The sequence below is a fragment of the Rhinoderma darwinii genome, chromosome 1, assembly GCF_050947455.1.
Source record: "Rhinoderma darwinii isolate aRhiDar2 chromosome 1, aRhiDar2.hap1, whole genome shotgun sequence".
NCBI lineage: Eukaryota > Metazoa > Chordata > Amphibia > Anura > Rhinodermatidae > Rhinoderma > Rhinoderma darwinii.
This window is the reverse complement of record NC_134687.1, coordinates 478,512,408-478,537,009: the sequence shown is the minus strand read 5'-3', so window position 1 is coordinate 478,537,009 and position 24,602 is coordinate 478,512,408. Positions and strand designations below refer to the sequence as shown.

The following is a 24,602-nucleotide window of genomic DNA, read 5'->3' as shown; positions in this document are numbered from 1 at the left end:
ATCTTGTGCGGTGAATGGGCAGATCAGTGGAAAAATTGCAATTTTCACTTTGCACCATCCACTGCGTATTCATTTCTGAAAAACACCTGTGATGTCTAAATTCTCACTACACCCCTTGATAAATGCCTTTAGGGGTGTAGTTTCTAAAACGGGGTCACTTTTGTTTGGTACATCAGGGGTTTTGCAAATGCAACATGGCGTCCGCAAACCATTCCAGCAAAATCTACGCTCCAAAAGATAAATACCGCTCCTTTTCTTCTGAATGCTCCCATATACGTAAACAGCCTATTATAACCACATATGGGGTGTTACCGTATTCGGGAGAAATTACTTTACAAATGTTGGGGTGCTTTTTCTTCTCTATTCCTTGTAAAAATGAAAAATGTTGATCTAAAACTACATCTTGTTGGGAAAAAAAAATATTTTTCATTTTCATAGCTTAATTCTAATTAATTCAGCAAAAAACCTTTGGGATCAAAATTTTCACTATACCCCTAGATGATTCCTCAGGGGGTGCAGTTTCCCAAATGGAGTCAGTTTTGGGGTGTTTCCACTGTACTAGTACTACAGGGGTTCAGCAAATGTGACATGGCGCCCAGACACTATCCAAAATCCAAATGGTGCTAGTTCCATTCTGAGCCCTACGGTGTCTCCAAACAGCCGTTTATTACTACATGTGGGGTATTGTTTTACTCGGGAGAAATTTCTTAACAAATTTTATGGTGCTTTTTCTCCTTTAGTCCTTGTGGAAATGAAAAAAAACTAGCTAAACCTACATTTTATTTGAAAAAAATGTAGATTTTCATTTTCACAGCCTACTTCCAAAAATTTCTGCAAAAAACCTGTGGGTCAAAATGCTCATTATACCCCTAGATAAATTCCTCAAGGGGTATAGTTTCCAAAATGGTTCACTTGTTGGGGGTTTCCACTGTTTTGTCCCCTCAGGGGCTTTGTAAATGTGACATGGCCTCCGCAAACCATTCCTGCTAAATTTGAGCTCCAAGAGCCAAATGGCGCTCTTTCCATTCTAAGCCCTGCTGTGTGTCCAAATAACCGTTTATTACCACATGTGGGGTATTGTTTTACTCGGGAGAAATTGCTCTACAAATGTTGTGGTGCTTTTTCTACTTTAGTTCTTTTGGAAATGAAAAAAAATTAGCTAAACCTACATTTTATTTGAAAAAATGTAGATTTTCATTTACATGGCCTAGTTCCAAAAATTTTTGCAAAAAAACTGGCGGGTCAAAATGCTTGCTACACCCCTAAATAAATTCCTCGAGGGGTGTAGTTTCCCAAATGGGGTCACTTTTGGGGGGTTTCCACTGTTTTAGTTCCACAAGACCTGTTCAAACCTGACATGGTGCCTAAAATATATTCTAATAAAAAGGAGACCCAAAATCCACCAGGTGCTCCTTTGCTTCTGAGGCCGGTGCTTCAGTCCAGTAGCACACTAGAGCCACATGTGGGATATTTCCTAAAACTGCAGAACCTGGGCAATAAATATTGAGTTGCATTTCTTGTGTAAAACATTCAGTGGTACAAAAAAAATGGATTCAAAATGAATTTCAGGAAAAAAATAATTTACTTTGTAAATTTCACCTCTACTTTGCCTTAATTCCTGCGCAATGTCTAAAGGGTTAAGAAACTTTCTAAATGCTGTTTTGAATACTTTGAGGGGTGCAGTTTTTAAAATGGGGTGACTTATTGGGGGTTTCTAATATATAAGGACCTCAAAGCCACTTCACAACTGAACTGGCCCCTGTAAAAATAGCCTTTTGAAATTTTCTTGAAAATGTGAGAAATTGCTGCTAAAGTTCTAAGCCTTGTAACGTCCTAGAAAAATAAAATGATGTTCAAAAAACGATGCCAATCTAAAGTAGACATATGGGAGATGTTAGTTAGCAACATTTTTGTGTGGTATAATTGCCTGTCTTACAAGCAGATACATTTAAATTGAGAAAAATGCAAATTTTTCGCTAAACTTTGGTGTTTTTCACAATTAAATACTGAATGTATCGGGCAAATTTTGCCAGTAACATAAAGTCCAATGTGTCACGAGAAAACAATCTCAGAATCACTTGGATAGGTGAAAGCATTCCGGAGTTATTACCACATAAAGTGAAACATGTCAGATTTGAAAAATGAGGCTCTGTAAGGAAGGTCAAAAGCGGCCAAAGAGGGAAGGGGTTAACCTCATTTATTATTGTCAACATCTATAATCCAATTACTTAACCCCTTCCCGCTGCAGCCCTTTTTCAGATTTTCATTCTCTTTCTAACGATTTAAACGCTGCGGTCGCTATTGACTGCGGCATTTAACGAGTTAAACGAGCAGGATCGCGCTCGAGCGCGATCCTGCTTGTTACTCTGAAGTGTCGGCTGTAACATACAGCCTACACCCGCATAGTATGGAGCGGGTTCACTCCGTGAGCCCGTTCCATACTTCCCCTACCCGACTTTGGCGTATGGATACGTCAAATGTCGGGAAGGGGTTAATAATATAATGGTATTAGTGACAGACCTGGGTCCTGCGCCACTTTTGCTCCTTGGTGATTTTAATCTTTTACTTTGTCCAGAGTTGGATAGATTGCGGGTGGTATTTCTCAGCTTGCTACATGGGCTGCAACATACTACCTAACAGATGTTTGGCATACACGCCATCATCTATCTCGGGCCTACTCACGTCACTCTCCTGCTTATAGATCATTCTGCCGAATTGACCTGGTATTTAAAACGCAGCTTCCCTTACATTTGTGGTGGATGCCAAATACCTCCCTAGAGGCATTTCACATCATTCCCCCCTATTGATCACTTTGGGATTCCCTGAGGTGGTGAAGCATAACATTTGGAGTCGGAGTCCTTTGTGGCTTTTTTGTAAAGAGGTTGCGCCCTCCTTAAACATAAAACTACCAGTTTCTTGGAATACTAATATTGGTTCAGTGGGGTGTGGCATGGTCTAGGATGCTTTCAAGGTCTATACTAGGAGTTATTATACAGGTCATCTCCTCTCATAGACATGGACTGGCCGTACACCGTACTGATCTGGAGAATAGTTTAGTGGTACTGGAGGAGAAACATCTTAGAACTAGGGAACCCTCTGCCTTCTCTGTAAAACAAAGTGAATATACCCTGTTGTTGACTGAACTAACTAGGAAGAAAACCTTTATACTCCCGCCAAAAGGATCTTTGATCAGGGGGATAAAAATGGTCTTTTACTAGCGTATCTGACCAGAGATGATACACTCCGAATCCTATTATGGAGGTCACCTCCTCCATAGGTGTAACGGTTAGCAGCCCCCTAACCATTAACCAGATATTTGCCCAATTTAATTCGGATTTATTTTCCTCTAAAATGACTTACACTTTATCTATCCTGGAGGAATATTTAGATTTAGACGTCCCCATTTTGGATGGGGAGGATGTTAATCTCCTGGAGGTGGATTTAACCATTGAGGAAATTACTGCAGGTATTGGCTCCTTTCCAAATAGGAAAACTCCAGGTCTAGATGGACTCCCCATTGAATGGCATAAAGTGCATGTGGAATTGATCGCTCCTCCACCTTTTCTAATCTTTGTGTGGAGAAGCAAACTTCTCCCTCTATGAGAGAGGCTCTTATAGTTCTGATCCCCAAGCCCCGTAAAGACCCCAGGGAATGGGGCTCTCATCGGCCCATTTCGCTTCTCAATTATACTATTACAATTCTGGCAAGGAGTTTACAGAAGGTTATATCCCACATCATTCACCCAGATCAATCTGGCTTCATGCCGGAGAAAGCCACTGACATTAACCTACAGGGGTTGTATACGAACCTCCCATCTACTTCTGATCCCTTTGGCTCCCAGATTATTGCCTCCTCGGGATTGGCGAAAACTAAGTAAATTTGGACAGAGATTAATCCAATGGATAAGTCTCTTGTACTCACAACCTATAGCAAGTGTCAAAACTAATACCTATATTTCCTCTTCTTTTACCTTAGCCCAGGGATCTAGACAAGGGTGCCAGTTGTTCCTTTTAGAATTGGCAATTGAACCCCTTGCTTTAGCTAGAAGACGTTCACCACATATATCAGGTTATGCAGTGGGAGGGAGGAGCGCGTTTCCCTTAAAGCGAACGAAATCCCTGTTTTTCTTAATGATCCGGGTCCATCCTTACGAGCACTACGGACTATTTGACACATTTACATTTTTCTGGTCTACGAGTCAACTGGTCGGAATCATTGATAATGGCAGTGGGTGCAGGGGATAGAGTGGTTGACCTTCTCTCTCCTCTACAGTGGGCAGAGAAGATAACATCCTTGGAATAGTAAAAAGCTCTAATACATACTGTAAAGGATCTGCCAGGCACAGCTTCTGTATCCACGCCCATAGGTAAATCAGTCTGCACCTGCTTCTATGTCTGTGAGACTGACTCCATCTTCCACCACTCAGGATGGCAGGCTTAGGAGTGGGAGAGCCTATCACAGCCTGGCCAGACGGAGCTAGCTCCCGCCCTCTGTCTATTTATACCTGCCTTTCCTGTTCCTCCTTGCTTGTGATTCTTCTTGTTTTGTTTCCTGGCCCTGCTGCAGCTTCTTGAACCATTTGACCCTGCTTCTTATTGACCCTGGCTTACTGACTACTCTCCTGCTCTGCGTTTGGTACCTCGTACACTCCTGGTTTGACTCGGCTCGTTCACCACTCTTGTTGCTCACGGTGTTTCCCCTTTTCCCTTGCTTCTGTGTACCCTTGTCTGTCGTGCACTTATTGAGCATAGGGACCGTCGCCCAGTTGTACCCCGTCGCCTAGGGCGGGTCGTTGCAAGTAGGCAGGGACTGAGTGGCGGGTAGATTAGGGCTCACTTGTCTTTTCCTTACCCCCATCATTACACATATACTTTTATATCTGATAATATTACTCCCCTGCTACAACGACTTAAGGTAGACTTTTATAGGTGGAAACAGCTCCCCCTTACAGTAACGTGTCGGATTAATCTATTCAAGATGAAATCCCCCTAGATTCTTGTAGCTTTTCCATAACTCCCCTGTATGGTTACCTCTCTCATTTTACTCTAATGTGGATGGGGATCTTCAATCCTTTATCTGGGCGGGAGGAGTCCCTCGAATTGTTTTTGGTACACTACAACTACCTACGGAAAAAGGTGGTTTGGCCCTTCAGAATATCTATTTTTAAGCTAGCCAACTAGTGTATGTTTGGTGGTGGTTTACCCACATACATCTTAACCCTTCTACAGACCTTGAGGTATCAATATTAGGTTCTTACAATGCCTTAGTTAATTCTTTATATAGACAGGCCCCTCCCCTGAGTCACTCGCTTACAATTCCGATGCAGACAACCCTGAAGGTTTGGCAGAGGTCGCGCTTACTTTTTGAGTCTGAAGTGGTGTCCTGGCCACCTATAACACCACTTTGGTATAACCCGCTCCTGACAAGTACGACGACTTTCTGACCCTAGTTGTTGGGCGACTTTAGATATACTAGGATTTAACCCCTCCAGTGCTGGCCTCTTTGTGCTTCTCATCCATATCTGGGATCTGCAAGGGGGTGTAGTGGTGGGGGTGCGATCTGCAAGGGGGGGAGTGGTGCGATCTGCAAGGGGGGGGGTGGTGCGATCTGCAAGGGGGGGTGGTGCGATCTGCAAGGGGGGGTGGTGCGATCTGCAAGGGGTGTGAATATATGTTAGTATAAGGAAAAGGTAGGGGAACTAGGCATAACCCTAGTGACCCTGATAATAAAGAAGGTAGTAATAGTGGGTGACCCAAGCAAGTGAAATCCACCATTATACCAGCCCTTTAACATGCAGTGTATTAGAATTGCGATCAGGGCCTCCTGCCCTCAAGTCCCCTAGTGGGACAAAGTAAAAAAAGTTAAAAAAAAAAAAAGTTGTTTAAAAATAAAAAAATAACAGTTTTCAAAGTAATAAAGTAAAAATCCCCCTTTTTCCCTGATCAGTCCTTTATTATTAATAAAAATAAACTATACATAATTGGTATTGCCGCGTCCGTAACGGCCTGAACTACAAAAGTATTTCATTATTTATCCCACATGGTGAACGCCCTAAAAAAATAAAAATAATAAACCATACCAGAATGACAATTTGTTTTGGTCACTTCACCTCCCAAAAAATGGAATAATTAGAGATTAAAAAAAGTCGCATGTACCTAAAAAAAATGATCGAAACTACCGTTTGTTACGCAAAAAACAAGTCCTCACACGGCTTTCTTGATGGAAAAATAAAAAAGTTATGCCTCTTAGAATATGGCAACACAAAAAGTAAATGATTGTACAATAAAATACTTTTTATAAAAAAACGCCATAAACAAAAACAATGAAAATATGGTATCGCCGTAATCGTATCACCCCGCAAAATAAAGTGAATGTCATTTATAGCGCACAGTGAACACTGTAAAAAAAAAAAGGAATAAAAAAACAATAGTAGAATTGCTGATTTTTTTAGTCACCATGGCACCTCTTAAAAATAGAATAAAAACTGAACAAAAAGTCGCAAGCACCCCATGAGAACTACAATGAATTCCTCAAGGGGTCTAGTTTCCACAATGGGGGTCACTTTTAAGGGCTTTCCCCTATACTGGTACTTCAGAAGCTCTGCAAATGCGAAATGGCGCCCAGAAATCAAATTAGCAAACTCTACATGCCAAATAGCGCTCCTGTCTGAGCCCTGCCGTTTGTCCAACCAGCAGTTTATGACCACATATTGGGTATTGCCGTAATCGGGAGAAATTGCTTTACAAATCTTGGTGTTTTCCTCCTTTATGCCTTGTCAAAATTAAAAGTTCGTACCTTTTATCAGAAAAATCTGATTTTCAATTGCACAGCCAAATTCCACAAAATGCAGCAAAAAACCTGTGGGATCTAAATGCCCACTATACCCCTCCTTGAGAGGTGTAGTTTGCCAAATAAGGTCACTTTTGGGGGGGTTTCCACTGTTTTGGCACCACAAGACCTCTTAAAACCGGACATGATGCCTAATAAAAAGGAGGCCTCAAAATCTGAGGTGCTCCTTTCTGAGGCCTGTGCTTCCGTCCATTACCACACTAGGCCAACATGTGGGATATTTCTCAAAACTGCAGAATCTGGGCAATAAGTATTGAGTTGAGTTTCTTTGGTTAAACCTTCTGTTTTACAGAAAAAAAATGGAATAAAAAAGGATTTTCTGACAAAAAAATAAAATTTGTAAATTTCACCTCTACTTTGCTTTAAATTCCTGTGAAACAGCTAAAGGGTTAATAAACTTTCTAAATGCGGTTTTGAATACTTTGAGGGGTCTAGTTTCTAAAATGGGGTGTTTTATGGGGGTTTCTAATATATAAGCCCCTCAAAGCCGCTTCAGAACTGAACTGGTATCTACAAAAACAAAAAGAGCCTTTTGAAATTTTATTTAAAATATGAGAAATTGCTGCTTCTGTTCTAAGCTGTGTAACGTCCTAGAAAAAAACCACAAAAGAATGTTCAAAAAATGATGCCAACATATAGTAGACAGATGGGAAATGTGAACTAGTAACTTTTTTGGGTGGTATAACCCTCTGTCTTACAAGCAGATGCATTTAAATTCAGAAAAATTCTATTGTTTTCAAATTTTCTCTAAATTTAGCAATTTTTCACAAATAAACACTGAATATAGCGACAAAATATTACCACTAACAAAGCACAAGGTGTGAAGAGAAAACTATTTCAGAAATCGCTTGGATAGGTTTAAGCATTCTGACGTTATTACCACATAAAGTGAAATATGTCAGATTTGAAAAATGGGCTCTGAGCCTTAAGGCCCAAACAAGGCTGCGTCCTTAACCCCTTAGTGACCAGCCTATTTTAGGCCCTAATGACCAAGCTATTTTATTCGTTTTTCTATAGTCGCATTCAAAGAGCTATAACGTTCTTATTTTTTCGTCTACATAGCTGTATGAGGACTTGTTTTTTGCCGGATTAGTTGTGCTTTTTAATGGCACCATTTTTGGGTACATATAATTTTTATATTAACTTTTATTAACCTTTTTGGGGGGGATTATAAAAAAAAAACTGAAATTCCGCCATTGTTCTATGCGTTTTTAAATTGACGCCGTTCACTGTGCGACGTAATTAACATGTTACCTTTATTCTATGGGTCGGTACGATTACGGCGATACCACATGTGTAGATTTTTTTTTATGTTTTACGACTTTTGCACAATAAAAACACTTTTGAACTAAAATTATTTGCTTTTGCATCGTCGCTTTCCAAGAGCTGTAATTTTTTTATTTTTCCATCAATGTAGTGATTTTTTGGGCTTGTTTTCTGCGGGACAAGACGTAGTTTTGATTGGTACTGTTTTGGGGTACATGGGACTTATTGATTCATTTTTATTATGACTTTTTTGGGGGGCAATGGAAAAAAATTGAAATTTCGCCATGGTTTTTTGCGTTTTTTTTTACGGTGTTCACTTTGCGGTTTAAATTACATATTAACTTTATTAATGGAGTCATTACGGTCGCGGCGATACCATATATGTGTACTTTTTTTTTTTTTTTTACACTTTTACTAAATAAAACCACTTTTTATGGAAAAAAATGGTTTTATTAATTTTTTTACTGTACTTTTTATTAATAATATTTATTTCACTTTGATGACTGATTTTATTAGTCCCACTAGGGGACTTTACTGTGCGATATTCCGATCGCTGCTATAATGCTCTGGTATACTTCGTATACCAGAGCATTATTGCCTGTCAGTGTAAATCTGACAGGCAATCTGTTAGGACGTGCCTCCGGCGTGTCCTAACAGGAATATGTCCAGGGCAGACCTGGGGGCTTTTATCAGGCCCCCGGCTGCCATGACACCCCATCGGAGACCCGCGATTTCATTCACGGGCCGCCGATGGGTGACAGAGGGAGCGCACTCCCTCTGTAAACAAAGTTAAATACCGCGGTCGCTATTGACGGCGGCATTTAACGGGTTAAACGGCCGCGATCGAAGTAAACTTCGATCGCGGGCGTTGGAGCAGGAGCTCAGCTGTCATCAGACAGCAGAGCCCCGGCTCCTGCCTGCACGGGAGACCCGTGCAGGACTTAGACTAGGCTGACGTGAAAAGGCGTCAGCCTAGCCTAAAGCCCATTAGTGACTCACGTGAAAAGGCGTATTAGTGGTCACTAAGGGGTTAAAGAGGCTCTGTCACCAGATTTTGCAACCCCTATCTCCTATTGCACCAGATCGGCGCTGCAATGTAGATAAGAGTAAAGTTTTTTTTTTTTTTTTTTAAAAACGAGCATTTTTGGCCAAGTTATGACCATTTTTATTTATGCAAATGAGGCTTTCTAAAGTACAACTGGGCGTGTATTATGTGCGTACATCGGGGCGTTTTTACTTCTTTTACTAGCTGGGCGTTGTGAATGGGAGTGTATGATGCTGACGAATCAGCATCATCCACTTCTCTTCGTTAACACCCAGCTTCTGGCAGTGCACAGACACAGCGTGTTCTCGAGAGATCACGCTGTGACGTCACTCACTTCCTGCCCCAGGTCCTGCATCGTGTCGGACGAGCGAGGACACATCAGCACCAGAGGCTACAGTTGATTCTGCAGCAGCATCAGCGTTTGCAGGTAAGTAGCTACATCGAAATTGCTGCTAAAGTTCTAAGCCTTGTAACGTCCTAGAAAAATAAAAGAACGTCCAAAAAACGATGCAAACATAAAGTAGACATATGGAAAATGTTAACTAGTAACTATTTTGCGTGGTATTACTATCTGTTTTACAAGCAGATACGTTTAAATTTAGAAAAATACTAATTCTTGCACATTTATTCAAAATTTTGGTGTTTTTCAGAAATAAATACAGAAATTATCTAGCAAATTTTTTCACTAACATAAAGTACAACATATCACGAGAAAACAATCTCAGAATTGCTTGGATAGGTAAAAGCATTCCGATGTTATTACCACATAAAGTAACACATGTCCGATTTGAAAAAAAAAAATCGGCTGTGTCCTGAAGGCCAAAACAGGCTCGGTCCTGAAGGGGTTAATTTCTGGACTTAGGTAATGTAATTTATTGAGCTGAAAGTTCGACTTCCTGGTATATTAGATCCCAAAGTCTGCCTATTCCTTTTAGTGGAGGAACTTATAAACACTGTAGCTTCTAGATCCCTTATGATGCTTTTGATTGTTCTATGCAAATAAAACCATCCTAATAAATTTGGAGCACCCCAAGGTCCCTACTTTGAAAGCGTGGATTACTATGCTCCAATATTCCCGTTTTCAAACTCGCATATGAAGCACGCAGGTTCCCGAATAAATTTGCAAACACATGGCATCCCTGGGTGGCTAACCCCCATACTAGTCAATAGTTTTAGATCCCCTTTTTATATATTCCTGCGGAGATCGTATGGACTATGGAGCTTCTGATGTTTCTACTGGTCCACTTATTTCTCCACTAGGTTCTTATTATGGACTGCACTTACTAGATCTTCTCCTCTCTTTGGAGTGATAAAAACCTGTTTGTTAGGCCGAATGTACACGATGTGTATTTCGCGCGGCACAGCCGCAGCGTAACACAGTACCAGCAAAGTAAATGAGAATTCAAGAAATCTCATGTGCACGCGGTGTTTTTTTCTGCACAAAAATTTACCTGCGGTGCGTATTTTAAAACCCGCAGAAATTTTAATTTATCTTGCGTTTTCCACTTGTGAATTGTATCGGACTAGTTCTAAAAGAGAAAAAAAATGCACCAAAACGCACCTATTTACGCATCAAAATGTAAAAACTGCATAATTAGGTGCGGCTTCTTGCCTGTGAATTTTCTCCGTGTTTTCCGCAGCAAATTACACAACGTGTGCACGTAGTCTTAGAGTTTTTGTTTTGTGTTGTAGAACTAAATATATATATATATATATATATATATATATATATATATATATGATAACGTGTATCCTTATTTTTTTTGTCAATTTCTGACCTTTAACAATTGGTTACATTTGTAATACCTTTTATATTTGTGACTTTAATATGACATTTTTGGACCTGTACCAGTTTTATTGCGGCCATAATACATTTTTTAAACCATTTGAAAAAGGGAAAGACTTTCTACAAGATTTTGGATTGTGTCTGTGGGAATTTTTGCCCATTCATCCAGAAGAGAATTTATGAGGTTAGACACGGATGTTGGATGAGAGGGTTTGGCTCGCAATCTCCGCTCTAGTTCATCCTATCAGTGTTGGATGGGGTTGATTTCAGGGCTCCACGCGGGCCATTCAAGCTCTTCTACACCAAAGTCACCCAAATAATTATGGACCTTGCTTTGTGCACTGGGGCACAGTCAAGCTGGAACAGAAAACGGCCTTTCCAAACTGTTCCCACAAAGTTGGAAGAATACAATTCTCTAAAATGGTTTGTTATGCAGAAGCATTAGGATTTCTCTTCGTTGGAAAGAAGGTGCCTAGGCCAACCCCTGAAAAACAACCCATAGCATTACCTTTCCGCCACCAAACTTTACAGTTGGCACAATGAAGTCCGGCAGTAACCCAGACTTGTCCATCAGACTGCCAGATTTAGAAGCGTGATTTGTCACTCCACAGAACATGTTTCCACTGCTACAGAGTCTAGTGCCAGCGTGCTTTACACCGCTCCATCCAACGTTTGGAATTGTGCTTTGTAAGGTTTGCATGCAGCTGCTTGGCCATGGAAACCCATGCCATGAAGCTTCCGGTGCACAGTTTTTGTGTCTCAGCACTCGGTGACCCCGCTCTCTAACTTTACATGGTTTGTCACTTCATGGCCAAGTTGTTGTGGTTCCTAAACGCTCCCACTTTGCAAGAACACCACTCACTGTTTACTTGTTGTAACGATGGCATCTTATTACAATACCAAGCTCAAATTCAGTTAGAATGGGTCGTTCCAAAGAGCTTCCACAAATGTTTGTAAAGGCAGACTGCATGGCTAGTGGCTTTATTTTATACACCTGTGGTAATGGGCCTGAATGAAAAACCTGAATTGAATGATTAAGAAGTGTGTCCCAATACTTTTGTCCATATAGTGTATATTACAAGGTTAAAGAGGCTCTGTCACCACTTTATAAGTGCCCTATCTTCTACATGTCATTTACACGCTGTAAGCTGTAAATGAGAGCTTACAGCGTGATCTTACGAGATTACGCTTGCTGTGCTGTAAGTCCCACACAAATGTTACCGAAGTGTCGGGATTGTGAATAGACATCGCGTCCTGGCTGGTAGTGATGTCTATTACCTCTCAAGACACTTCAGTAACGTTAATGTGTGAGTATGTGACTGCACATCATGATCTAGCAAGATCACGATGTGCTGAATAAATGAATGGAGAGAAGTCTATGACGCTGATTGGTCAGAGTCACACACTTCTCTCCACAACGCCCACTTGGTCAAAAAGCAAAAACACGCCCAATTGGGCATTTAGAAAGTCATTAGCATAAATCTAAAATAGGTCAGAACTCTGTCAAAATTGATAGTTTTCTAAATAAAAAGCACTGCTGTAATCTACATTACAGCGCCGATCACATTATGTAGAAGATAGGGCACTTATAATGCGGTGACAGAGCCTGTTTAAGTGAAATGATGCAACCCCAATATTAGTAATTTATGTCGATTAAAGAGGTTGTACAGGATTAGAAAAACATTGCGGATGTCCTTCAAAAACAGTACCACATCTATACACAGGTTGTGCTTGGTATTGCAGCTTGACCCATTTACTTCTTTAATACGAGACACAACCCAAGGACACGTGCGACGCTGGTTATGTATGAAAAGCAGACATGTTTTTCAGATCCTGTAAAACCCCTTCAAATATGCTGCCTAGACTCTGTTTTGTTTATCTATTTAAAAGCCATAAAAAGATCATTTTTATAAAAAAAACTTACCAATACAAAAAACAAAACAAAACAAAGAAATAAATGAAAAAAAAACAAAAAAAACTTACCAAAACTCTATCCCCCAGCTTTAGCTCTCGTTCTCCCTTTTTGACAGATCCAGCTTCAGACAGATTTGATATAGATTCACTTGTGGTTCGAGTGAGGTTACTTAATTGTGCAGGGGTACTAGGCTCCTTAGTAGAAGACATAGTACTTTTTAGAGGAGTTGCCACAGAGGCTGGTACAGGAGACACATTTGTAGAAGACATAGAGGTTGGTGAGGTAGCTCTTGATGCGGTGCCATTGGTTTCATCTTCCAATGGTGTCCTAGACAGCTTTGAAGGTCTTGTAAAAATTCCCCTTAAGGCTTCACATTGGAAATATCGAACACCAGCAACAGATCCATCGTTTTTACCAATTACTTCGTCCAAAACAATCCCTGCCCACTGTCCAGGAGCAAATTGAGTCTCTCCAAGAAACTGAATGAACCCAGGTTTATTACCATTAACCCACACATGTTCTCCTACTCGATAATCATCCACAAACCCTTCAGATGCTTCTGCAGGTGGTAAACTGGCTTCCTTTTCTACTGGTTTTACAGGAGGCGCTGCAATAAAAAATTTTTTTTTATTATGCACCATACAATGAAATATTTACATCCAAAAAGGTATTGCATAAAGGTTTCTTTGATTTTGTATTTATTTTTATGTTTTATACTATGCGAATGTCAAAACATTCATAAAATGACACCACCACCTTTAAATCAAATAGAATATAATCAACTTTATAACAGTAACGAAATCCAGCATGAAGAAAGCATTTTAAAACCTATCTACACTACCGTTCAAAAGTTTAGGGTCACTTACAAATTTCCTTATTTTTGAAAGAAAAGCACAGTTTTTTTCCAATGAAGATAACATTAAATTAATCAGAAATACACTCTATACATTGTTAATGTGCTAAATGACCATTCTAGCTGCAAACGTCTGGTTTTTAATGCAATATCTACATAGGTGTATAGAGGCCCATTTCCAGCAACCATCACTCCAGTGTTCTAATGGTACATTGTGTTTGCCAACTGTGTTAGAAGGCTAATGGATGATTAGAAAACACTTGAAAACCCTTGTGCAATTATGTTAGCACCGCTGTAAACAGTTTTGCTGTTTAGAGGAGCTATAAAACGGACCTTCCTTTGGACTTGTTAAGAATCTGGAGCATTACATTTGTGGGTTCGATTAAACTCTCAAAATGGCTAGAAAAAGAGAGCTTTCATGTGAAACTCGACAGTCTATTCTTGTTCTTAGAAATGAAGGCTATTCCATGCGAGAAATTGCCAACAAACTGAAGATTTCCTACAACGGTGTGTACTACTCCCTTCAGAGGACAGCACAAACAGGCTCTAACCAGAGTAGAAAGAGAAGTGGGAGGCCCCGCTGCACAACTGAGCAACAAGACAAGTACATTAGAGTCTCTAATTTGAGAAATAGACGCCTCACAGGTACTCAACTGGCAGCTTCATTAAATAGTACCCGCAAAACACCAGTGTCAACGTCTACAGTGAAGAGGTGACTCCGGGATGCTGGCCTTCAGGGCAGAGTGGCAAAGAAAAAGCCATATCTGAGACTGGCTAATAAAAGGAAAAGATTAATATGGACACAGACATTGGACAGAGGAAGATTGGAAAAAAGTGTTATGGACAGACGAATCAAAGTTTGAGGTGTTTGGATCACACAGAAGAACATTTGTGAGACGCAGAACAACTGAAAAAATGCTGGAAGAGTGCCTGACGCCATCTGTCAAGCATGGTGCAGGTAATATGATGGTCTGGGGTTGGTAAAGTGGGAGATTTGTACAAGGTAAAAGGGATTTTGAATAAGGAAGGCTCTCACTCCATTTTGCAACAGCGCTTGATTGGAGCCAATTTCATCCTACAACAGGACAATGACCCAAAGCACACCTCCAAATTATGCAATAACTATTTAGGGAAGAAGCAGGCAGCTGGTATTCTATCTGTAATGGAGTGGCCAGCGCAGTCACCAGATCTCAACCCTATAGAGCTGTTGTAGGAGCAGCTTGACCGTATGGTACGCAAGAAGTGCCCATCAAGCCAATCCGTTTACCTCAGCAAATGAACAGCTAGAATGCCAAAGGTCTGCAATGCTGTAATTGCTGCAAATGGAGCATTCTTTGACGAAAGTAAAGTTTGAAGGAGAAAATTATTATTTCAAATTAAAATCATTATTTCTAACCTGGTCAATGTCTTCACTATATTTTCTAGTCATTTTGCAACTCATTTGATAAATATAAGTGTGAGTTTTCATGGAAAACACAAAATTGTCTGGGTGACTCCAAACTTTTGAACGGTAGTGTATATTGATTTCAAACATTTGTAAGTAATGTTCTACTTCATTTTAGATCTCATATCTGCCACTCACACTGTGGTAGTATCAGAGAGTAGACATAGGGAGCGACATGCTTTTAAATAAACTATAACTAACAGGTCAACAATTGACTAAAGCACTGAAATAAGAATACCCAATAACCCAAAAAAGTTGCGGGCCAGTTGCAAATTTATAGGTTGGTCGACTGACTTCTGGGGTTTGTTAAGAAATGTGTGTGTCACAAATGATGGCCCATACAGCAAAAACATTCAAGGGCAACATACAGAGAAGCATACACTAATCAGCCATAACATTAAAACCATTGACAGGTAAATTTAATAACATGGCTTAGCTCATTACAATGGCGCCTGTCAAGGGGTGGGATATATTAGGAGGCAAGTGAACAGTCAGTTCTTGAAGTTGATGTGTTGGCAGCTGGGAAAAATGGGCAAGTGTAGGCATCTGAGCGACTTTGACAGGGGCCAAGTTGTGATGTCTAGAAGACTGGGACAGATCATCTCCAAAACAGTAGGTCTGTGGGGTGTTCCCAGTATGCAGTGGTTAGTACTCAAATGGTTCAAGGAAGAACAACCGGTGAACAAGCGACAAAGTCATGGGTGCCCAAGGCTCATTGATGCGCGTGCCGAGCAAAGGTTAGTTTGTCTGGTTTGATTCCACAGAAAAGCTACTGTAGCACCTCCTGCTGGCTAGAATAGAAAGGTGTCAGAACACACCGTGCATCGCAGCTTGCTGCGTTTCCGACTGTGTAGCCGCAGACCGGTCAATGTGCCCATGCTGACCCCAGTCTACTGCTGAAAACACCTACAATAGGCACATGAGAATCAGAACAGAACCATGGAGCAATGGAAGAAGGTGGCCTGCTCTGATTTATCACTTTTTCTTTTACATCATGTGGACGGCCGGGTGCATGTGCCTCGCTTACCTGATGAAGAGATGGCACCAGAATGCACTATGGGGAGAAGACAAGCCGGCGGAGGCAGTGTGGTGCTCTGGGCAATGTCCTGCTGGAAAACATTGGGTCCAGATAATCATGTGGATATTACATTAAAATGTATCACATATCTACACATTGTTCAAAATCAATTACTTCCCTTCATGACAATGGTATTCCCTAATGGCAGTAGCCTTTTTCAGCAGGATAATGTGCCCTGCCACTCTGCAAAAGTTGTTTAGGAATGGTTTGAGGAACATGACAAAGAGTTCAAGGTGTTGACTTGGCCTCCAAATTCCCAAGATATGAATCCGATCAAGCATCTGCGGGATGTGTGGGAAGCAAGTCCAATCCATGGAAGCCCCACCTTGTAACTTGCAGGACTTAAAAGGATCTGCTGCTAATGTTTTGCTGCCAGATACCACAGGACACCTTGATAGCTCTTGTGTAGTCCATGCCTTCATGGGGAAGAGCTGTGTCGGTGGCACAAGGAGGACCTACACAATATTAGGCAGGTAGTTTTAATGTTATGGCTGAACGGTGTATATATGTCACGGTATGGCCATGTTCAGATGTGGGGATTTGCTGTATTCTCTATATACCTTAAATATAAATACAAGGGGAAGGGAACATATCCCAGCACCTTAATGGTATGTACCCACAGGCCTAATATGCTGCAGATTTTCCGTAATGGATTAACATGCGAAAAAAAAACATGCTGCAGTTAAAAACTGCCCATAATTTATGTGGAAATTCAGCTGCGGTCCAACTTTATAAGCCAGAGCATATCAATTTATGCTGCAGATTTTCAGTGGAGATACTGCTTCTTTTCCCTATAGACTTGAATGGAGAGCATAAAATTGGTTGTAAAAAAAAAAAAAAAAAAAAAAAAAAAAAAAAAGCAAGCCGTGTTTTTTTTGTTTCTTATTTTACAGCGATTTCAGTTAAACCCGGAGCTACATTGCGTTTCCGCAGCTATAATATGCAGAAAAAGATCTACTATTTGCTGCAGAGTTCTGTGAATGATTTACCTGCAGATTTCTGAGATCCTGCTGCAGATTTCCGCAGTGTATCCGGCCCGTGGCAACATACTCTTAGGGAAAAATTAAATTCTTACCAGCAGCAGCAACAGTAGATGATTTAGTAGGTATTGCTCCAGCCTTTGTTATTCTTGAAGGAGCTTTAAGCCCACTTGGCTTTAGTGAACTCATGTTCTCAATCAATAGCGAAGGTTGTCCCAAACCGTTATCTTAATAAAACCATTGATAACACTTGGATTTCTTGTTCAACACGACAAATATCAAACCTGCAAGGAACAACAGAATTGTAATGTGAGATAGGTTGAAATAAGGAAATCTCTAGCAATCAAAGTGGTGTTTCACTAGAAACAGGTCATCTTTCATTTTCTACATTGACCTTGTTTTCAACAGGCAAAAAAGCAACTTTCACACATGCAACGGATAGCCTGTAGACTAAATGTCCAGTAAAACACGCCTATTTATACAATGTTATCTTTGTTATTTATCTAAAACACTTTTTATTGTTCTCAGTTTAACCCCTTCAGGACGAAGCCTGTTTTGGCCTCGAGGACGAAGCCGTTTTTTTCAAATCTGACATGTGTTACTTTATGTGGTAATAACTCCGGAATGCTTTTACCTATCCAAGCGATTCTGAGATTGTTTTCTCGTGACACATTGCACTTTATATTAGTGAAAAAATGTGGTCGATAAATTCAATATTTATTTGTGAAAAACACCAAAATTGCGAAAATTTGTAAACATTTTTATTTTTCTAAATGTAAAAGTATCTGCTTGTAAAACAGGCAGTTATACTACACAAAATAATTACTATTTCACATTTCCCATATGTCTATGTGTGCTTAGTTTTTTAAATGTCCTTTTATTTTTCTTCAACGTTACAAGGCTTAGGACTTTCGCAGGAATTTCTCACATCTTCAAGAAATTTTCAAAAGGGCATTTTTTTCAGGGACAAGTTCAGATTTGAAGTGGCTTTGAGGGCCTTATATATTAGAAAGTCCACATAAATCACCCCATTTTGAAAACTGCACCCTTAAAGTATTCAAAACCACATTCAGAAAGTATTTTAACCCTTTAGGCGTTTCACAGGAATTAAAGCAATGTGGAGGCGAAACTTACAAATTTCATTTTTTGCCAAAATTAATTTGTAATACATTTTTTTCTGTAACACAGAAGGTTTTACCCGAGAAATGCAACTCAATATTTATTGCCCAGATTCTGCAGTTTTTATAAATATCCCACATGTGGCCCTAGTGTGGTAATGGACTGAAGCACCGGCCTCAGAAGTAAAGGAGCACCTAGTGGATTTTGGTGCCTCCTTTTTTTTTTTACAATATAATTTGGAACCATGTCAGGTTTGAAGAGGTCTTGTAGTGCCAACAGTGGAACCCCCCCCCCCCAAAACGGACCCCATTTTGGAAACTACAGCCCTCATGGAATTTATCTAGAATTATAGTGAGCATTTTGACCCCACAGTTTATTTGCTGAATTCATTGGAATTAGTCGGTGAAGATGAAAATAGACATTTTTTTTCTGAAAAACATAGACATTTTTAATTTTTACTAGTAATAAAGAAAAACAACCCAACATTTGTAAAGCAATTTCTCCTGATTGAGGCAAAACCCCATATGCGGTCATAAACTGCTGTTTGGACCCACAGCAGGGCTCAGAAGAGAAGGAGCGTCTTTTAGATTTTGGAGCGCTGATTTTCCTGGAATAGTTTTCAGTGCCATGTCGCATTTGCAATGCACTGGAGGTACCAAAACAGTAGAAACCCCCCAAAGTGACCCCATTTGGGAAACTACACCACTTAAGAAATCTCTCTAGGGGTATAGTGAGCATTTAGACCCCACGGGTCTTTTGCATAATTTATTAGAATTAGGCCGCGAAAATGACTATCAACGTTATTTCCACTAAAATGTTACATTTTTTCATTTTCACAAATATAAAAGGAGAAAAAGCACTTCACTTTTTGAAAAGCAACTTCCCCCGAATACGGCAATACCCCACATGTGGTTATGTCTTTTATTAGAAATTAAGTAACCCTTTCTGGACTGATCCATTTTTTTGCTTTTTCTTTTTTCCCTCCCCGCTTTCTAAGAGCCATAACTTTTTTATTTTTCCATCAATAGAGTGGTGTGAGGGCTTATTTCTTGCAGGAGTAGTTGTAGTTTCTAGTGACACCATTTAAAGTACCATTTAATATGCTGTGAAACTGAAAATAAAATTCTTCGCAGACTAAAATTGGAAAAAAGTGCAATTCCTTTCATTTTTACGGCTTTCACCATGCAGTGAAAACGGCAACTTAAATTTTTTCTGCCACTCAATACGATTACGGAGATACCAAATGTATGTATATTTTTTTTATATTTTAGTACTTTTGCAAAGTAAAAACCATTTGTTAAAAAAAAAAAAAAAAATTGTTTTGTTTCACCATGCCTCGAAAGGCATAACTTTTTTTTATTTTTGGTCGATTGAGAGGGGTGAGGACTTATTTTTTTGCGGGATAAGCTGTAGTTTTTATTGGTACCATTGGTACACAAAACATTTTGAGCACTTTATTACATTTATTTCAAGAGCTAACGTGACCAAACAACAGCGATTTTGTCGTTTTAAATTCTTTATTTTTTACGGCGTTCACCGTGCGAGTTAAATAATGGTATATTGTTATAGTTCGGACTTTTACAGACGCAGCGATACCAATTTTGTGTATTTTTTACATTACTTTAGAGAAACAATGGGAAAAGATTTTTTATTAGTCCCCGTATGGAACTTGAACCAGCGATCACTAGATCGCTGGTACAATATACTGCAATACTAATATGTTGCAGTATATTGTCCTTTTTATAGGCTCCTGTAATTTTTATAGGCTCGTTGTTCCTGTCCGCGTCCACTGTAATACACACATGCTATTAAGTCGTGGTGCGCAAAAGGGTTAAGCGGATGGTGCAGAGTGAACATTACAATTTTCCACTGATATGCCATTTTAGTGCATAGTATGTTGTGCCCAGTTGGTGCCACTGAAGACAAATACCCCATAAAATGGTAATCAGCTTCTCCCAGGTATGGCGATGCCATATATGTAGACGTAAACTGCTGTTTTGGCACGCTGTAGGGCTCAGAAGAAAGGGAGTGTCGTTTGGCTTTTGGAGCGCAGATTTTGCTTGGTAGTAGTTCTGTTTGAGGTTTTGCTGGTATTTCATATTATAACGTGGGGGCATATGTAGGCTGCGCGGAGTACATCAGGGTACAATAAGAGGGTAAAAAATGGGGTAAATAAATAATAATTCATAGATATGTGGCCAGTGTCGCATTGATAAATGGTGCCCAATCTTATCCGCTTTTGCAACACTGAATGTCACAGAATGTGGCGATGCAAAACGTGCAGAAAGCCAGAACTTTTCTATGTTTTCTCCAACGGAGCTGCGTGAGGGCTTATTTGTTGCGGGACAATCTGTAGTTGTCATTGGTACCATTTTGGGGTACATGCGATTTTTTGATCACTTTTTATTCCATTTTTTGTCAAGCAAGGTGATCAAAAAACATCAATTCTGACAACGATTTTTATTCTTTTCACCCTGGGCTATAAATTCCATTTTACTTTATTTTGCGGTACGATTACGGCGATACCATATGCATATAGTTTTTTTATGTTTTGCAGCGTTTGCACAATAAAATAACTTTTTATAAAAGAATTCATTTTTTGTGTCATATTGTGAGAGCCATAACTTTTATTTTTTAGTCAAAAAAGCCGTGTAAGGGTTTGTTTTTTTGCGGGACGGGAAGTAGTTTTTATTGGTACTATTTTGGGGTACATGCGACTTTTTGATCATTTTTTATTCTATATTTTGGGAGGAGTGGTGACCAAAAAAAATAGTGATTCTGGCAGTTTTTTTTACTTCGTTTTTTTGCGGTGCTCAACATGCGGGAATAATATTATAGTTTGGGTTGTTAGGAACGCGGTGATACCAAATATGTGTACTTTTTTTTTTAACGTTTTAATTTTTTTCCTTAGAGTAAGAAAAATATATAGTTTATTATAGGAAAAAAAAAAAAGCAGTTCTTGTTTATGTAACTTATAACTTTTATAAAACATATTTATTAACGTTTTTTTAGTCCCACTAGGGGACTTGAAGACTTGCAGCTCTGATCGCTGATAGCATAATGTATTCTAACTGTCACTGTGACGTGACACAGCCTCCGGCTGGTCCTCATGGGCTTCCGTACATGGCAGCCCGGAGGTCATCGTCTGACCTCCGGTTGCCATGACAACCATCGGCAGCCCCCGAAATTGCATGCGGGGGCGGCCGATCTGATCCACACCCAATAAATGCGGCGATCACAATCGACCGCCCCATCTAAGGGGTTTCTTGCCAAATTCAGCGACGATGGCCAATCACAGGCTGCAGGGGTGATATGGGATAAAACGTCATCCCAGGAAGCCGGTCTGGAGAATGTCAGAAGGCAAGTATGAAAGTTTTTCTTTTCTGTTTTCCACAGCGGACATTCCGGCCAAAAAACTGCACCACAATTTGGTGCAGCATTTCGTCCGGAGTTCCCTGCTGCCACCAGGGTGGATACGCTATGTATCTTTACGCAGCGTATCCGCCCTGTGTGAACTTACCCTAAAGCTTCTGCAATGAGCTGCTGACAGTCACAAATATCTATATAAATGTTCCTGGAGGATCTTAGAACTTGAGATAAATTAGTAGTCTTGGGGAAAGACATTTTTACTCCAACTAAAAAATGCTACCTGGAACGGCTGCATAGAAAACAACATACATCATTCAACTGCGGTGTCTCTTTAAATAATAAATAGACACCTGGTATCTATTTCTATGTTAGGCTTGGTTAACACTGTTTTTTGCATTATGTTTTTGGCTCTGCAGATCAACATAATTTTGCCTCAATATTTGAAATCCATTCCCCATCATCATACATAACCACCCATTTGTAAGTGATTGCTGTGTCTTTTAAAAATGCAGTCCCCCCTACATGTTGTTTTACTGCTGTATTTCTACAGTTGAATTCAAGGGGCAAAAAAACAAGCCAATAAAAAGGTGTATTCCCAGTATCGACAATTATCACCTTATCACGAGATGGGTGATAATTGACATATCACGGAATTCCCCATTAAACGCAAGAACGGGAATCCCGAACCCTTCTTTCCTCCCCACTGCAGACCATAGTCTAGGGAACGGACGGAAGCACCTGACTGCTGTTTCCATAATTCCTATAGACTTTGAATGATGCGGCGGTCAAGCACGCGTGCTGCGCTCCATTCGATGTCCTCCTCACTACAGTCGAGAAGTAAGGAGGAACAGGGGGTTTGAGACCCCTGTTCTCTCGATCGGTGGGGGTCCAAGAGGTGCGGCCCCTTAACGATCGGACAATTATCACCTGTCCTCAAGATAGGTGATAAACGTTTCTTAAAGGGGTAATCCCACAATCGACATGTGTGGTTGTTAACATGGTACCACAAATATCCATTTTCCAGAGGGGCAGTCTTAGGGTTTGACATGCACAAAAGAAGTGTAGTCTAAATAATCGTTTATTAATCGTAATGAGGTTACATGCTCAATTAATCATGATTTTAATTTAGGTCATAATCGCCCAGCCCTAACCCTTAGGCAATTTTAAGAAAAACGTACACTGTTTTGTCACCCTTCTTTTTGTCTGCTCATAATATTGATGAAAAATACGCTTGAACGACAGAGGCTTTACGAGTTATTTTCTTTAATCACACCTCCAGGGATTTTGAGGATATAATATACCCCTTTATCACTAAGCTCTAGATCACTAAAAAGCATGCATTACAGTAATGTAAAACCGAGAACACAAGTAAACAAGAGAATTGAAATAGGTGACACAGTGCCGTAGGCCCAGGTGGCTCCTGCTGAGCTGGCACAGCTGGATTTTATTAGGGAGTACCAGATTAGCTCAGCTACAGATAACAAAAACAAAACTTTCAAGTTGTTCTACCATACGACGCTAAAATAGGCGTCCAGCCAGCAATAAAACGTAATGAATACATGTTCCACCAGTCTCGATCATTGTGCCTCACCCTTGGGAAAATAATTCAGACAGAAAACTCAGCAATATGAAACTCTAGTGTAGATGTCTGCATTCCGGAGCAGAGCAAAATATTATCTTGGAAGCACTCTGGGTATGTAAACTTGTGCAATGTCAGTGCTGTAAGAAGAAAGATACTAACCTGTTGGTGGAAGAACATTAATAGCACAATAAAAATATTGTTTTCAAATTAAAAAAAAATTTAAAATGAAATTTATATGGGAAGTATTTCAGTAAGGCCTGATTCACACATTGCAGGATTTGCTCAGTTTTTTTCATAAATATTTCTAAGCCCAAGCTAGGAGTGGATTCTAAACAAAGGGGAAATATAATGTAAAGATCAATACTTCTTTTCATGCATCCACTTCTGATTTTGGCTTCAAACGGATGCAAAATCCTGACCAAATCTGCAACGTTTAACCCCTTCAGGACCAAGCTCATTTTGGCCTTCAGCACCATTTTTTTAAAAATCTGACATGTGTCACTTTATGTGGTAATAACTCTGGAATGCTTTTACCTATCCAAGCGATTCTGAGACTGTTTTCTCGTGGCATATTGTACTTTATGTTAGTGAAAAAATTTTGTCGATAAATTCAATATTTATTTGTGAAAAACACCAAGATTTTGTGAAAATGTGCAAAAATTTGCATTTTTATAAATTTAAATGTATCCGCTTGTAAAACAGATAGTAATACCACACAAAATAGCTACTATTTCACATATCCCATATGTCTACTTTATGTTTGCATCGTCTTTTGAACGTGCTTTTATTTTTCTAGGACGTTACAAGACAGAACTTTCACAGCAATTTCTCACATTTTCACGAAAATTTCAAAAGGCCATTTTTTTCAGGGACCAGTTCAGGTCTGAAGTGGCTTTGAGGGCCTTCAATATTAGAAAGTCCCCATAAATCACCACATTTTAAAAACTGCACCCCTCAAAGTATTCAAAACAGCATTCAGAAAGTGTTTTAACCCTTTCTGAGCAAATTAAAACAAAAGTAGAGGTGAAATTTACAAATTTCATATTTTTTGCCAAAATTCATTTGCAATACATTTTTTCCTGCAACACAGAAGGTTTTACCCAAGAAGCGCAACTCAATATTTATTGCCCAGATTCTGCAGTTTTTAGAAATATCCCACATGTGGCCCTAGTGCGGTAATGGACTGAAGCACCGGCCTCAGAAGCAAAGGAGCACCTAGGGGATTTTGGGGCCTCCATTTGTAGAATATATTTTAGGCACCATGTCCAGTTTGAAGAGGTCTTGTGGTGCCAAAACAGTGGAAACCCCCCAAAAG

At 39.8% G+C, this 24,602-nt stretch overlaps 1 protein-coding gene across 5 annotated transcripts in view; it reads right to left on the bottom strand.

Moving 5' to 3' along the window:
• The window catches only part of CLIP1 (CAP-Gly domain containing linker protein 1), a 125,444-nt gene that overhangs the window by 81,795 nt on the left and 19,047 nt on the right, over window positions 1-24,602 (bottom strand). For all 5 annotated transcript variants that reach the window (XM_075834150.1, XM_075834158.1, XM_075834180.1 and 2 more), the window contains exons 2-3: window positions 17,313-17,501; window positions 12,931-13,469 (exon numbers count right to left, since the gene is read on the bottom strand). In XM_075834150.1, the coding sequence (XP_075690265.1) occupies window positions 12,931-13,469; window positions 17,313-17,406 (633 nt within the window). In that variant the 5' untranslated portion in view covers window positions 17,407-17,501. The remainder of the gene's footprint in view (window positions 1-12,930; window positions 13,470-17,312; window positions 17,502-24,602) is intronic.